Source organism: Labeo rohita, chromosome 13 (assembly GCF_022985175.1).
Source record: "Labeo rohita strain BAU-BD-2019 chromosome 13, IGBB_LRoh.1.0, whole genome shotgun sequence".
Taxonomy (NCBI): domain Eukaryota; kingdom Metazoa; phylum Chordata; class Actinopteri; order Cypriniformes; family Cyprinidae; genus Labeo; species Labeo rohita.
This window is the reverse complement of record NC_066881.1, coordinates 16,074,261-16,090,941: the sequence shown is the minus strand read 5'-3', so window position 1 is coordinate 16,090,941 and position 16,681 is coordinate 16,074,261. Positions and strand designations below refer to the sequence as shown.

Genomic DNA, 16,681 nt, shown 5'->3' with positions numbered 1-16,681 from the left:
TATATATATATATATATATATATATATATATACACACACACATACACATAATAATCTTTTCCTGACCTGAAAATAAAGTTAAAAATAACAACATTTATTAGTTATTAGTAAAATAATTTTTTGTGACATTACAACTCTTTACACTTTTGGAAAAAGTATTCATTTCTTAGTAGGAAAAAAAAACACTATCAACGGTAACACTTCACAATGAGGTTCATTAGTTAATATTAGTTAACTACTTTAGTTAACATGAACTAAGAATGAACAACACTTCTACAACATTTATTAATCTTAGTTGTTCATTTAAACATTTACTAATGCATTATTAAAATCAAAAGTTGTGCTTGTTAACATTAGTTAATGGACTGTGAATTAACATTAATTAACAGTGAATAACTGTATTGTCATTAACGTTAACAAAGATGAATAAATACTGTAATAAATGTATTTTTCATTGTTTGTTCATGTTAATTAATATATTATCTAATGTTAACAAATGACACCTTATTGTAAAGTGTTACCAAAAAATCCTACTGACTGTAGTGTAAGTGTCATTTTGTCTCTGAAGTAAATCTATCTTGTTTCAAGGATGTTTAGAATTTTTTCTGGAAAACAAGACAAAAATACTGATTAAAAAAATTATTTTTTGCAATGTGATAAGCCGTCATGCCTTATCCAAGGAAACCCTGATCTGCCATAAAAACAAGTGTGTATGTTTTGCGTAAGAAGTTGGTCCTCTTCAGGGCTGTGAGACAAATTAACATTCCACTGATTAAGTCCTGTTTTGACCCAGCGATTACTTAATGGCCACAATCCTATTCAAACCCAGACAAGCGCCACATCCACACACACACACACACACACACATGGTCCCAGGCTTCATTATGCCTAATTAGCACTTGATTTGATGGAGCTGAGTGTGTGGCGCTGCGTGGTAATGCTAACCGGGCAGTTGCGCAGGTCTCCCACAGTGCTGGCGTTCCTCAGCAGCTCTCCAAACATGTCTGGGGTGGGCTTCTCTCGGCATTCCAGCATCCGCACTGCCTGGTTACTGTAGCATAACCAACACATGTCACACATTAAGATAGCACAAGCAATACACTGCAGCTCTCTTATCTGTAATTACTGGTGAAGTGTTTGTATTTGTTGGCTGAGTCAGTAAACATGTAAACAGCCTATAATTACTGTATGAATTTAAAAAATTGAAATGGAATTTCTGATATTAAACTAAACAGGTGTGTTTGTGTACAGTGTTTTTTGTATTCAGGAGGGTGTTCAGGAGGTCACCGTCCAAGCCGGTTTGATCTTATTGTTGCAGCAGAGGTCACTGCACCTCAAAGACACTGCAACACTGCGTGCCTGGAGCAATATCGCAGCTCAGGCAGATCTCAGGGAGACAGCCAATGGCAACTGGCAATGTCACAGTGTTACCTGTACATGCTCCTTTGAGTAAGAGTGTATATATACAAATAAATACCTTAAAGGGGTCATCGGATGCCCATTTTCCACAAGTTGATATGATAGATTAGTGTCTTAATGAGAAGTCTATAACATACTTTGGTTAAAATTTCTCAGTGGTAGTGTAACACTGAGAAAAAAACACCTTTTTGCGTTGTCAAAATCAGCCCTTTTCACAGCGAGCTGTTTTGTTGCATTTGCCTTTAAATGCTAATGAGGTCTGCTTGCCCCGCCCCTCTCTTCTGTGGGGTGACAAGCAGCACTGTTTACTTTAGCCGCATTTAGCTGCGAAACTTGCTAACTAGCACATTATTAAGAAAGGTGATTTGCAAAGATGCATAAAAAACCCTAAAACTCACTTCTTCTGTAGGTGAAGCTGGATCACGAATGATTCGCGCGAACATAGACGCATTTATGTAGATCGCCGGGCGCATTTCCTTAAAAAACGGACGTAACATTAGTCCTCTGCGTCTTCAGGGGCTCAGATGTTGGAAGTAAATGACGACTGCTATGTTCATTATTACATCCAACAACAAAACACCTCAAATGCTCAATCGGAGACATTCTTGTCTTCCCCTGCACCAGCGTCGAAACAATGGTGGTAGGACTGTTTACAGCTCACTCAGGGCGGGTCTAAGGTAAGACGGTCGTGTCAATCAACTATCGAGGGAGCGGCCTTGGTCGGTGTGACGTCACATAGTAAAGATGCTGAGAATGGCTTGATTTGAAAAAGGGGATATTTCTTATAAAGATTAAAAAAATACCACTGGGTGGATTTTTATTATTATAGGGTGGTTGTTTACACACACTGCCAAAACACATTTATGTTCAAACAACATGTAAAAGTGAGTTTTGCATCCGATGACCCCTTTAATTTGTGTTACGAAGATGATGTCTTACAAGTTTGGAACGACATGAGGGTGAGTAACTAACAACAGAATTTTCATTTTTGGGTGAAGTATCCCTTTAAGAAACATAATTATGCTGCCTTACTATGTTTTGACAAATTGTAGGAGAAGGTACTTCTGTAAAACAAAGAGACAAGCTCAGTTAAAAAAAAAAAAAAAAAGTTGAATGCAAATATATTATAATTAATATAGTATCAAAATATTTTTAAAGTTATATTTTAGATTTTTATATAAAAATATATTTATATTTTTTAAAAAAATATATTTTTTATAATTTTTATTATCATCAATATTAACAACAAAAAGAATTCATTATTACCATGTTTTAATAGTAATGTAAAACTATTAAATTAAAACTCTCAAAATCTGTATATTTATTTTTATTAGAATATTGAATAATTCCTTTTGTGTTGCATGTATTGTAATCATTACAATGCATGCTTCCAGCACTATTTGCATAACAAATTTCCTACGTAGACTGCACTTCATAGGCTATGAGGCAGAACACTAGGTTTTGAAAAAGAGATAAACCATATTGCTTAGCTAAATTTTATTTTATTTTGTTATTATTGTATTCACTAATTAATTCATTACTTTTAATACTTGCAGTGGGATAACGACAGTACTCAGGTTCAAAGACACAGGGAGTCAATGTCCTTGTGCAGAAGAAAGCACTTTTCCACTGCAATGTCAGCTATTATCATAAAAAGCCTCCTTAATCACAGAGCTGCATGCTGGAATATTCATGAAGTCCTTTCATGGTTGTTGTGCTTACGATTGTTTGTTAACGACGCTAAGTATCTGCTGCACTGGCAGGCTGAATGCAGTAATCCAGACTGCGTCTGCAAATGCGCAGCTCTAAAAGCAGATGCTGACAACATTTGACTGCTGTGGTTCAAGGGGAGCTCGGCTTAGTATCTGGTCACTCATCACCCATGATTAAAAGCAGTGGCACTGCTGTCCAGGAGACCTAGAGTAACATTTACGCTGTCTGTTGCCATGTGCACTTGGCCATTGAGGGGAATCTCTCTCTCTGTTCTGATTGATTTCACTGTGTTTGATGTGGCAGAGAGCTCATTTGCTCAGCTGGAGAAGAGCATAGGACATGATGTTTTCTGTGCCGTGCACAGTGTGGCCTTTTTCGGTCCCAGCTTTCAAAATGACCTCATTCTTTAGCATCACTCATTTTTGTGCATGTGTATGTGCTGCAGGGATGATTTTGCTCACCACAGAGAGGTGGTGGAGATGTAGTGGACCATCTGAATGAACGGCAAGGGGTCTGAAGAGGCTCCACATTTGCTGCACACACACTATATGAGAACAAAAAAAAACAATCTCTGTTAAATAATCTTTTTAACACAAATGGACAGTCATAAACATTATTTTATATTAAGGTTCCCACACTTTCTGACACCACACAAATTAATTAATTGACCATTGATAAAATTAATTTCCATTATTTTTACGTGACTTTCCTATGACATATATGAACTTTAATGAATAGGATTTTTAACATTTTATTTACAAAGATATTTACGAAGAGACATGTCTGGCCATAGAAATGGTTTAAAAGTGAGCAAAAAATTATAAATACATTTTATGTATGATACATCAACGCATGTTATTATAAAAGAGAACTGATTAATGATTATTTATCCAAAAAATATTAAAAATACATTTACTGACATGCTTTTTCAAAAGCCAACGAAATCCTGATGTATAAAATACTGTTTAAAAATTACATTTTCTCCCAACAAATATTACATGCATTCAGAAATATGTCCCATAATGGGAGTTACATGCACTGCAAATGTTTCATATTGCCTTCAAAAAGATTGCTACTTGTTAATAAAGTGGCTTCACCTGCTCAAAGAGTGTCATGGCAAACTTCTGATGAGGGATGCAGTGTTTGGCTGTGCAGATGTCCTCCTTGGTCTCATCAGAGATGTGAAAGTGGATCCTCATGAGGATATTCTCCTGCGAGAGAGACTTATTGCTTAATTATTACCAATCAGTGTGCTTAAATTAAAATCCCACTGAAAATAAACAGCATGTGTCTGTCCTGCATGTCTCATGTTAATTGATTCTCGCTGTCCAGTGGGTGTGTACTGAATCTATGAATAACAGCATGCTCAGCTCTTCTGGATAAGGGATATGGCTGAGAATGCTGGGTTGGGGGAAGACTTGTGTTCTGTAGAGAGATGCTAAAAGTTCACCAAGCAACTGCCCTTCACCAGTGTCTCCAGTCTTGCATAATGGCCAGACAACAATAGTGGTTAAGGGAGAAAAAAAATGAACATTTGCAGTTTGTGGTCACATTTCTTGCTGGTCAGCACATTGTACAATGTTGCTAAACCAGCAGTCGAGAGAGGCAGAGACAGGGAGCCATTCTTTATCTTATATGTTATGATGCTATGGCCTTTAAAATGAACCATCAGGAGGAAACTAATCACTGTACAAAATAGGAGATGTGTGTCTGTGAGATTACACAAGATTACAGCGTAAAATGAGAAGGTTTACATTTTTGTACTATCAAGCATCCTGCCCAGAGACAAGAGATAAAAACTGATATGAAAGCAGTCATGCAATCAAAAAAGGCAGAGAAGGATAGATCGAGATACAAGGCCAAGAGGATATCAAACATCTTACTTCTACTTGCACAGGTGTCAGACTGCACAATTTCCAGAAATTCCAGAAAATCTACCTCTTGAGCAGAGAGTCTAATTTGGCATGTGAAAGCATACTGAAGAGTATGGGATAAGCAAGGACATGGAGGAAAATCAGTAAGGGGAGGAAAGCTAAAGGCAACGGTGAAGAGTCAAGAGCCCTTACAAAGCACTCAGCTGCGTCGTCCATAATGCCGAGCTGGAATCGCTGCTCATCCTGGAAGGTTTTGGCCAGAGCGCAGCGGAGAGCATCAGACGGCAGCACCTTCTCGCTGCTAAACTGGAACTGCGCAAATATGCTCTGAAAAACAACCACAGCTCTCGATTAATGGTCAAGAAAACATCAATAACACCTCATCATACCACTTTGCCCAAAAATGGGCAAAAAGTGTACCTTTAATACAACAGTAACTGGGGCAGTGCCCCTAAAAGGGTACCTTATTTACCCCTAAAAGATTCGTAGTAATACCATAAGGGCACATATTACTATTCTAAAGGGCCCTATAATTTCTGTAATGCAAAATAGCAGAATCCAGTCATAAAAATGGAATTAACTATATAATGATGAATGTTACGGAATGTGGCAAATTTGGGATGAATAAATCAAAAATAGGTCAATACACTTAAATCAAATTACACATATGTAAATATTAAGACTATTTAAATATGAATCCTGCATGTTCTGGGTGTCTCTGTGTGAATCAATGGTGCAGACGTGTGGTTTAATTTACTACACACATATTGACGCTCGCAGTGTTTTCAGCCTCTGCCACCTCAATATACGAGTACTTGAACACAAAAAAAAAAAATAATAATAATTCTGGAACAGCTCTGACAGTCACTTCGTGAGCATTGTACTGCTCATTTTGAGAAAAACTATCACCATATAGGTCTTCACAGCAACCCATCAAAATAAAAGTTTGGTTTAACTTGAAGAAACTGTGACAGAAATGTGTTATGTTCTGTAATTATAGTACTACTAATACTACTAATAATAAAATTATTAAAACATTTTTTTTTAAGGAATATTTCCAAGAGAAATGATCTACCAGAAAAATATACACAGAACACAGTATTTCTGGGAAAAAAAAGAAATAAAATAATAATAAATATGAAACCATTAAAATGGAATCCAGAAAATTAATGGAAAACACAATATGATGAAAATAAACCTCTGGGAAAGAGTAAAATCAAATTTGAGGGAAAAAAAACAAAACATTTTATAGTGCCCTAAAAACGTAATTTTGTTAAATTGTATATGTTTTATGATTTCAATTAACTAGATATGCATTGATTAATATTTTTTAATTTAACTATTAAAAAGAGTCAATCCAGAAAAAAAAAAAAAAAAAAGAATTAAAAAAAACTAAAACAAGTTGCATACAGTGGCATTTTTTTAGTACACAAGGGTACCTGAGATTCAAAACATAATTTAAAAGTGCAAAGAAACAAAGTTTTATGATTTTAAAATCTTTTCAAATTTGATGAGAAAAAAATGAATAAGATCTTTAAGATTAAATTAAATTAGCTACTAATCACAACTTCTTTTCAACTAAAAAAAAATAAATAAAAAAAGATTTTTTTATTAAAATATCCAAAAACCACTAGAACAGTGTTGTATATTTTGCTGACTCGTGTACTTACATTATCCCAAATGTGTCAAAGAATGGTTAAATCCAGAGAAATAAGCAATTTTAACTAGTGTAATGGACCGTGTCATTGAGTCGCTTGCCGATGATGTTATACACCCTTGATTTTCTGGTTTTATTTTGTAGAAAACATGGAAACATGGTAGACTGTGGTATAATAAAAGTTGTGTATCGCGATCGTCCTTCATTAGCAATCGCATCAGCATTGTCCACTTTAAGCCCCACCATGCTTCATACTACAGTGATCTTAATAAGTCTTTAATACATTAGCACATCCACGAACATGATTTCTGCCCGAGTCTAGGCGATTACATCGGCTGTGGGGATGAAGACTACAACTCCCATGATTCCACACACAATCACGGCGTCAAACTATGCCTTTGGTTCTTTGTTTGTTTTAAAATATATGCCTTGTAGCGGCAGAAAAATTACATACTGTGCCTATAAAAGCAGTTTTTCCCCCCTCTTAAGCCACATTTAAACAGCATAATTAAGTGTCTCCTCGTATACATGAACACATCTAAGATTTCCCATGCTGTAAAGCAAGACCTGCCTGTCTGCAAGGCTTCTGTGCTGAATTAAGAAACTCTTCAGTAAACAGAGTCATTACAGGATTAACTTCTTTACTTTGAAGGCTGAAAACTCTGACAGGCTGGAAACAAGAAAGGCACTGCACTTCTGTCACTGACCGTGAAACATACTGGAGTAAAGTCAGAAAGACACAGACAGCTGAATACAGAGGCAGTACCAGACCCATGAGAGAGAGCGGACAGGCTGACAGACATATTGTCCCAGTCCTGTGTGTGAGAGCAGACAGGCAGCCCCCTACTGAGCTGGCACAGGGCTCAGGAGAAAGATCTCTAATTTCCAGCTGAGTTATTGAACTTTTGATGGAAAGCGCCAATGGCAATCCTGAACATTAGAAGGAATCTAATATAAAATGAGAGTAAGGGAGGGACTGAAAAGAAACGGGATGGAAAAAGAAATGGCACAGAGCTGCATACACGCAACACTGCTTGCCACGCAGCTCTAGTCAAACACGGGATGGCTAGTTTTTTGATGCATATCTACTCCTTTTAATGCTTTACCATATATATGAAGTTTTTATAGAACGTCAACATACATACGTGTGTCTGGACCACAAGTCATAAGTAGCAATAGCCAACAATATATTGTATGGGTCAAAATGATCAATTTTTCTTTTATGCCAAAAATCATTAGGATATTAAGTAAAGATCATGTTCCATGAAGATATTTTGTAATTTTTCTACCGTAAACATATCAAAACTTAATTTTTGAGTAGTAATATGCATTGCCAAGAACTTCATTTGGACAACGTTTGGGCGATTTTCTCAATATTTAGATTTTTTTTGTACCCTCAGATTCCAGATTTTCATATAGTTGTATCTCTGCCAAATATTGTCCTATCCTAACAAACCATATGTCAATGGAAAGCTTATTTATTCAGCTTTCAAATTTCAATTTCAAAAAATTATGACTGGTTTTGTGGTCCAGGCTCACATATAATGATCTGCCAATGCCTGGAAGCGGATAAAATGACAAAAAAGTGATTTAACACTGATTTTTATGTTTTGGTATAAAACATTATGCAGAACGGGTTTTCTTAATGCTTTTTGACAAATTAACTAGTCCTAAAAAATAATAATTAGACTAGTAATTATACTACATGTTAATCATAGTTTTTGTGTCTCACTTGAGAATGAATAGCTGTTACATAAAATTGAGTAACTTTATGTAACAACAAACAAAACATAAAACAAGCTAATATCCTTTTGGATGCACAGTAGTGTAATGGAGTTGTTGGGTGCTGTTCTTCCAAATGGAGTCTTATATAAGTAGACTCAACTTTAAAAAACAAGTTTTGGTGGCCAATGACTTAAATATATTTTTAGAAATGACTCAGAGTTTTTTTTATGTTCCACAGAAGAAAGTCAGTCATACAGATTTGGAACGACATGAGGGTGAGTAGATGATACCAGAATTTTAATTTATGGGAAAACTATGCCTTTAAACTAAAAATGTAAATTTATCTGGGAAAAACCCTAAATGGGTCAAGCCGGTTATCTCTCAGCTTCTACAATAAAGTTCACGATTAAATATTTGATAACATTTCAGAATCTTAAAGCATACAGATGGCAGAAACACATTAGCCTTCATATAAAAAGGGAAAGTACTGAATTAGAAAAGCTATAATGGAGCAGAGATCCCCGTCTCCTTCATGAATTTAATGCATCATGAATAAAGTTAAAACCTGATGGGTTCAGAGTTTTACCTTAAGAGCACAGAAGATGCACGAGTCCTCCATGCACTTGTGTGTGGTGAGCTGCCGGAAACTTCGCCGGAAGATATCCAGATGCCAGAGAACCTATAAGAAAAATGTGCAATTAGACGAAAGAAACGTTTACATCGTCCTCTGATCTTTGATGCTGCCTGTGCATGATACGAGAGCTCTTTGAAAGGCTGAGAAGAGGTTGAATCAAGCATCAGACACTCAAAAACACCGTCTAAAATGCCTGAGAAGCTCTAGTCATCAAAAATGCATCAGGCTCAAAAAGCAATTGCTGCTCTGCACCGCCTGCAGTTGACTTTCCACCTCTTCTTAAGTGTCTCTCTCAGAAGGGCAAGGCATCTAAAGTTATATTTGAAGCTGACAGACTTCTTTCCTCAACCATCTCTTAAATCCAGTTTCTTGACACCCCGTAATACAATCTCAACCAATCACATGAGAGAAGCAATTATGTCTCACCAATCAGGTGTCTAAGATCTGAGAAGCTTATGTGCTTCATCCAGGAGTTTGAAGAAACAGCGGAGCAGAGCGTGTTTCCCAGCTTCAGTCTTTTATCTTGAGGAATGTATGCCTCTCCAGGTGAAGGATGATTCGGAATGTCAGCGGAACAAACAAAGACCTGCTAGCTTCCTGCTGGGCAGCTCACATGCATGCACAGACACACAATCACGCACACCTCCCATCTGGCCGTGCCTGGGAGGCTGCGGAGGTCGACCTGACCCCACCTGCCCGCCATGAGCGGGGACTTTGTGTGCCATGGCCCTGCTGCTCGCCCGGTACATCTACACGCTTGCATGCTGAATTATTGAGAGAGCTGTCAGTCCCACTTAACACAACACGGTTGCCCAAATGAAGCTGCTGTCTACCTCTACCTTTACAGATGTCTTAATCATTCTAATAGAGATAAAGCCTGTCAATGAACTTCAAAATTAGTTGGGCTGTAAACAGTCCTACTTATGTTTCAAGGAAAAGTCTTAAAGGAGAAGTCCACTTCCAGAACAACAATTTACAAATAATTTACTCACCCCCTTGTCATCCAAGATGTCTTTCTGTCTTCAGTCGTAAAGAAATTATGGTTTTTGAGGAAAGCATTTCAGGATTTTTCTCCATATAATGGACTTTATTGGTGTCGCTTGATTCACACAGACGATGAACTTAGACATGATTCGTAACGTTGTGAACGCTAGTGTATAGCTAGCGCTACACGAGCTTTTGTGACTAAAAAGTGTACAAATTTTTATTTTGACAAAATGACCGATCGTTTCACTAGGTAAGTCCTTTCTTCCTCGCCTGGGATCGTTTAGAGCTCTTTGAAGCCGCATTTAAACTGCTTTTTGGAAGTTCAAAATTGGGACACCAATGAAGTCCATTACATGGAGAAAAATCCTGAAACGCTTTCCTCAAAAACCATAATTTCTTTACGACTGAAGACAGAAAGACATGAACATCTTGGATGACAAGGGGGTGAGTAAATTATCTGTAAATTGTTGTTCTGGATGTGGAGTTCTCCTTTAAGCAGAGCTGTCCATTTGGCTTGCTTTGAACCCTTTTAAAATCTATAGTGCTGACAGAATCAATTTCACAAATCAGAGACACAAAGCAGAAAACATCGGTTTGACTGTCGTTAGGGCATTGCGTGCGTCTCTGCACAATAAAACTTAATAGTAGTCAACAGCATTGATCTCTCATGCCATTACGATCACCCTATATGACCTCGTGCTGATGCTCTTTGCATGGCAAGTGGAACTGTAAGTGAATAAAAATGTAGGAAATGCAATGCTGTTTTGTTCAACAAAAGCTTAAATGTAAATGTTTCCTCAGGCATGAAAATGTGTGATCTGTCCATCAGAGGAGTTTGACAAATTTATCACAAGTATTCATCACAATCAGTAAACTATTTTTGTTTGCAGTGCAAACCACATGATCTTAGGAAATAATTGTTTAGGAAAATCAACAGATTTTACTTGAAGTCTTGTCAAGCAGAGCTCAAATATAAGGGCCATTCTACAGAATTGGTGCAAACTGCTGTCCCACAGCCAAAAAAACATTTAAAAAGCATTTAACTATTCAAATCTTAGATGTTTACTAAGATATTTATATTATCTATTGAAACCCACAATAATACTTAATATATCAATAAACTAAATATATATAAATTCATCATTTATTGGGTACTTTCAAATGGGAGGTGGCTGTCCTGGACCCTAACCCTATTTCAACTTATGAAAACAATACTGAATTTTTTTTTTGTATTTTAATCCATTGTTGTTTTTAAAAAGATCTTTTTGATTTAAAAAAAAAGGTAAAAAAAAAAAAAAAGAATTCCTATATTCCTGTGTGAATACAGATCTCATCATTTTGAGGTAAATTGTTTTCAAAAGTCTAAAAATCTGTGTAACTTTAATGAACCTCACCACTGAACACCTTTTTTCTTAACTCTGAAATCAGTATGATCAACTTTTTGCCTTTACAAAGAAAAATTGAATTCAAAATACAACAAATCTAATCTAAAAAAATCTAAATCTAAGTCACACTTGAAATATTGTTAAAATTGTAATTGTTATTGATTAATTTCTAAAAACCTTTAAATAAAATAGCCAAAATATGTATATACAAGGTAGATGTCAACAAAATCACAATAGGCCAATAGCCCTTCGTATTAAATTATACATTACTGTGTTTCAGTAGTGACAAATTTGAGGAGAGAAAAAAATATTACAAAACTTCCTAAAAATACAATATAAGAATTAACTGCACAATTACTAGAATTGTGTACCTTGGATATTACACAACTTGCATATATACAAAAAAGGAAAAAGACACATTTTTAAAGATGTTTGTCCTTTTGGGCTAGCATTATATCTTCCTTTTTTATAATTGTGCATATCCATTTTTTATGCCTTGCAAAATTAAACACTTGAGACATTTGAGGATTCTGCATGTCAGCTTGCCAGCTAAGTAAAAAATGACCTAACTGCTGATCATAAACAATATTTTGTTAAAACTGCAAGAATGGCTTTGTATAGTCTTGGTAACATCAGTAATAAAAGCTTTGCCATCTTTGCAATCTTTTTTAATATAATATGATTGAACAAAATCTAAATGCACCGTAGAAGAAACAAACCTTACGATTTGAGACCAAAAACCTTACACACAACCACATACATAGACATTTTCAGGAGTTTTGTACAATAACCGTTGTTCTTGAACCACAGTCCTGGTCTCCGGGTTCTTGTACGAAGGTCTGCGGACACACAGGAACATTTTGAGCCAGTGGCCATGGACTAGCTAGTGTGTCCATGTCTCAAGCGGTCAACATCAGGGCACAGCGTCCCCTTCTATTGATTTGACATCACTGATTTGACACTTAAGTTCTGGGAGCTCTTGTCATGCTACTGAGTTTGCCTCTGAGAATGTCTAACAACAAAATCCAGCTTTTCAATATTTTTGAGATCTGGAACTGTCCAGAAGAGTTTGTATGAGATGAGACTAGCCGTATTGATGAGAAGCCTGCAGGACCTTAGTAGTACAGGTGTTGGCTTGACAACCTAGGTCACATCTGCTCATTAAAGCGATGTCCTGACTCACCGTCATACTGAGGGGATTGTCAAGTCTCTGATTTGATGCATTTTTTGAACATGTCAGCAGAATCCTTTAGACAAGATCTTTATTAAATAGTCTTTCACAAAAAAGGAAGCTGAAACTGATAAACATGGAGTCTGTCATTGTAAAATTATGTGAACTGCAGTAGACTGCCGCTTAAAAGATTAGTTCAATAACACCGAGCAAAACTGCACGAGTCCTCAAACTGGACAGATCAGAGATAGCCCTCTGCAAAGAGGGACACCATGGCCCATTACTAACCATATTACACGCTTCAGATCCAGGGGATGGAAAGCAGACAAGAGGCAGGGCTGATGAAAAAGAGAGATAGACTGAAACAGAATGAAAATAACTATGACTGACTGACACTGAGTTACTTCCTTCAGCTCATCAAACATACACACAATGTGTGCGGTCATGTAAAGACTTCCCTTCACGGAATATGACCATTTCACACCATGTGAAGCATTAAGCCATTTGTGTTTATTTCAAGAACAAATCCGGCTTAACACGATGAGTCGTGTCTAAAATAAATAAATTAATTAATTAAAAAATTCCAGCTTGCATAAAAATATTAAGCAGCACAACTACTTCCAATATTGATAAGAAATTGTTCTTGAGTACCAAATCAACATTTTAGAATGATGTCTGACAGGCCACTGAAAATTCAGCTTTGCCATCATATCACGGTTAAAGTGTCTATTTTAAAACTATTTCCTAATATTTCGCATTTTTGATCAAATAAATCCAGCCTGGGTGTGCATATGAGACTTTGTACAAGTCTTTTAAACTCACTTCAGCTTGCAAGCAGTACAATGGTCTAGTTTTTCGATTCAGATTTAACTAATCAAGAGCCTTTTACTAAAAACTGAAGTCAGTAGCAAGTTGGCTAAATATTTATTAATAGCCTAAAACCAAACATTCCTTTAGCTGCTGCCACACTCAACAGGAAGCTGCTGATTACACATCCTGACTCTTACCTTCTGTCTCAGAATCAGCAGGAGACCAGAAGATGTCATCTTTGAAAACCCAGGCGGTCTAGACATAACTCTCTCCCTCTTTTTCCTTCAGACTCATTTATGCTGCATCCTTGGAACTTTAATCAGGAGATTATTGATTGCATAACGGATTTTATTGAATGGCTGTTGAGAAGTGTATTGATTTTGGAAGGGGTTTCTGGGAAAGCTTAAACAAGGACAGCTTATTCCATTATAGGGCATGTAACACTAAAATAAAAAGTTCTTTTCACTTAATGTAAAAAGAAGATGAAAACTGATGGACAGAGAACAATACTAGAGAACTCACTCAACTTACATGCAAATAGGGCCTATATTATGATTTGTGAAGCCATCCGAGCAAAATTAACTCAATGGCTTAATGTCAGTAATAATTTTACAGGCTTTACAATAGGACTGGGTGATAAAAAAATTATTGTGATATAATTTTCCTTGATTTTAACTGCGGCACACTGACTGCTTATCCACTTGGATAAAAGTTGAAATGGCAGTGCCAAGCAGCTGACTACAGCTACATTTACTCGTGGATAGTCTCGGTCATGCGAGCACTAAATAGTGCTGTGAGATCCAGTGTGAAGTGCTTGAATTCAGCACAACACAAATGATTCAGTGAGTTAAACTATTTTACAGCTGGATGAAACAGAGCTGACAAACGACATAAGCAACGCATCACGATACAGTCAGAAGGCTTTTCAATCTATAAATCGCCATCATTTACTGTAGTATACACTAACTGCACCACGGTATTGTGGCAAATGTGGGATATTCATGTCGAATTGACTCTTAAAAAATGCTGGGTTAAAAACAAATCAGCACTGGGTGAAATATGGACATTTGTTGAATTGTTTTGACCCAGCGTTTGGGTTTAATGTTTAACCCAGCCTTTTGGGTAATTTTATTCAACTATTGCTTAAAATTAATATTTCTTGCTTAAAATGAACCCAAAATAGGTTGGAAATTAACATTTATAAAATAATTGTTCACCTTATTAACACAACTCTTTTAAATTATTTGAAACAATATCACTCATTAGAACATGCAGAAACGAAGAAATTAATTTTTCTATTAACATATTTTGTTGAGGAAAAAACGAATGGAAAAATGTAAAGAATTCAAAAATGTTAAGTGTTTGTCATGTTCTGACCATATAAAGTAGTTTAAAACTACTATTATCGGTCTGGTTTCTACAAATTTCACTTAGAAGCAAAAATCTGCTTTTAATTATGAAAGAAATAAAGATTTTGAAATTTATAGTGACAATCATTGATATCAAGATTTTTTTTTTTTGCCATATCTCCCAGCCCTACTTTGCAAGTTCTTAAAAGCCAATAAGTCCTTATAAAACTTAAAAAAAAAATTATTAACTACTTACAATTCTTCAAAATACTACTCAAGAAAGCTTATTAAAGCACCACAATTTGTTCAGCAGACAAAAAAAAAAAAAATTACTGTTTTCACCGCCAGGTTTTGAGTTCGTTGTCCTGCCATATTGTTATGCCTCATGGCAACAGACAATCCAGCCGCGACGCTCCCTCAAACACCCAACCCCCCTGAACCAGTCATAACTGACGCTAATTTGTAGCTTTAGACATATTATCAGCCAGCTAAGCCCCTTTATTTCCATATAGCTGATTATACAGTAATCCAAAAATAGAGGGTAAGTAATGGCAGGTTGCTGTGCGGGGTAATTACCGGCCAGGACAGTGCACGTCTGACAGTTGTTTGTGGGGTCTAGTGCAGACAGTGCTTGAATCATCACTAAATCTAATGCAGGCTCCACCGAGCAGCACAATGGATAAAAGGCACAGCGGTTTCTGTCTAATAGCGCTCATGCGTAAGGAGAGCAACGAGTGAAGAGTCAGCGCACCGTTCCTACTGCTGCCATATGCATCTAGCCGCTTGACTTGTTGCTTCAAATGGCTAATCACAAGGGGGGTGCAATTCTGCCCACAAGAGCAAGCATCTGTTGAGGTCATGCGTTGCACGAGTCGTTAATTAATGAGAGAGTTTGCACAATATTTATCCTCACAGACTACAAGTAGAGCCGAACGGCTGATGAAAACATCTCAGCAAGGTCAAAGTGTGCTAAGTTTTATGGAGTCTAATAATTTGTGTCAGATGAGAAACTATTTCAGAAAGACCCTAAACGTTCTGAAAGTATAAAAGGTAACATTGTTTATAGTGTGTTTATAGCATGAAAATATGTAGTCCTACCTGGAGAGCGCTGTTCAGGAAGCAGCTGTTCTGTCCCGGCTCATTGATGAGTCCTTTGCTGGGGGCGATTGATGTCATGGTTCGTGGGGTGAATATTCCCTGTAAGCCGCTGCTGCCAGATGCAAAGTAGTTTCTTTTCCATGACATGGTGGGGAAATCTGTATCGCCTGAACTCTAAATCGTCCCTCCGCTCAACAATCCCAAGTTCATCTTTCCAAAGTTGAGGGGAAGTATTCAAAAGATTTAAGAAGCAAGTTAAATATTTCCAAAAAATTTAGGTCTGCCAATGGCCACAATTTTTGAAATTAGAAAATATATCTGCTCTGGAAAAGTGTTTATCCGGGGCGTTGGCTTCTTGTTGTCGTCTTGCATCAGACAGAAAAAGCCTTGGCCTTGTTAACTGCTCTCTGGGATTTGGTTGTGGAATTTCACACCGCTATACTCAGTATTCTGGGTTGTGGGAGGTGTGGTGATCTTCACTGCAGCTCTGTGCTACACCCTTAAACAGAAGCAACAGTGTGCAGATTGACGGCAAGAGTCTCGTCCTGCTGGTAAACAAGTGTGAATCTTCACAACACTGTATATCTGGAAAAATAAACAGAAATAAAAATGTTAACATCTCACACTCAATCCAATCTAAAGTTCATGCATTTTTCACACTGTGATTTGCAGCAACAAAATGACCACAACTCCTCCATTTTCAATCGTAGAAAGTTTTACTTCATGCAAACGGGAATTGATGCAGATACATCTAGTTGGAGAGAAATCACTGGAGCACACGTGATCTCTGAAATACTGCAAGTCTAGCACAGACAAGATGGATGAGAAGTTAATGTTATATTATCTGATCTCGCTATTG

At 36.8% G+C, this 16,681-nt stretch overlaps 1 protein-coding gene across 7 annotated transcripts in view; it reads right to left on the bottom strand.

Moving 5' to 3' along the window:
* Positions 1–16,681, bottom strand: part of usp54a (ubiquitin specific peptidase 54a) — a 66,784-nt gene that overhangs the window by 22,587 nt on the left and 27,516 nt on the right. For all 7 annotated transcript variants that reach the window (XM_051126050.1, XM_051126049.1, XM_051126048.1 and 4 more), the window contains 6 exons: positions 15,823–16,407; positions 8,975–9,067; positions 5,199–5,333; positions 4,230–4,343; positions 3,594–3,676; positions 946–1,051 (listed from right to left, as the gene is read on the bottom strand). In XM_051126050.1, the coding sequence (XP_050982007.1) occupies positions 946–1,051; positions 3,594–3,676; positions 4,230–4,343; positions 5,199–5,333; positions 8,975–9,067; positions 15,823–15,969 (678 nt within the window). In that variant the 5' untranslated portion in view covers positions 15,970–16,407. The remainder of the gene's footprint in view (positions 1–945; positions 1,052–3,593; positions 3,677–4,229; positions 4,344–5,198; positions 5,334–8,974; positions 9,068–15,822; positions 16,408–16,681) is intronic.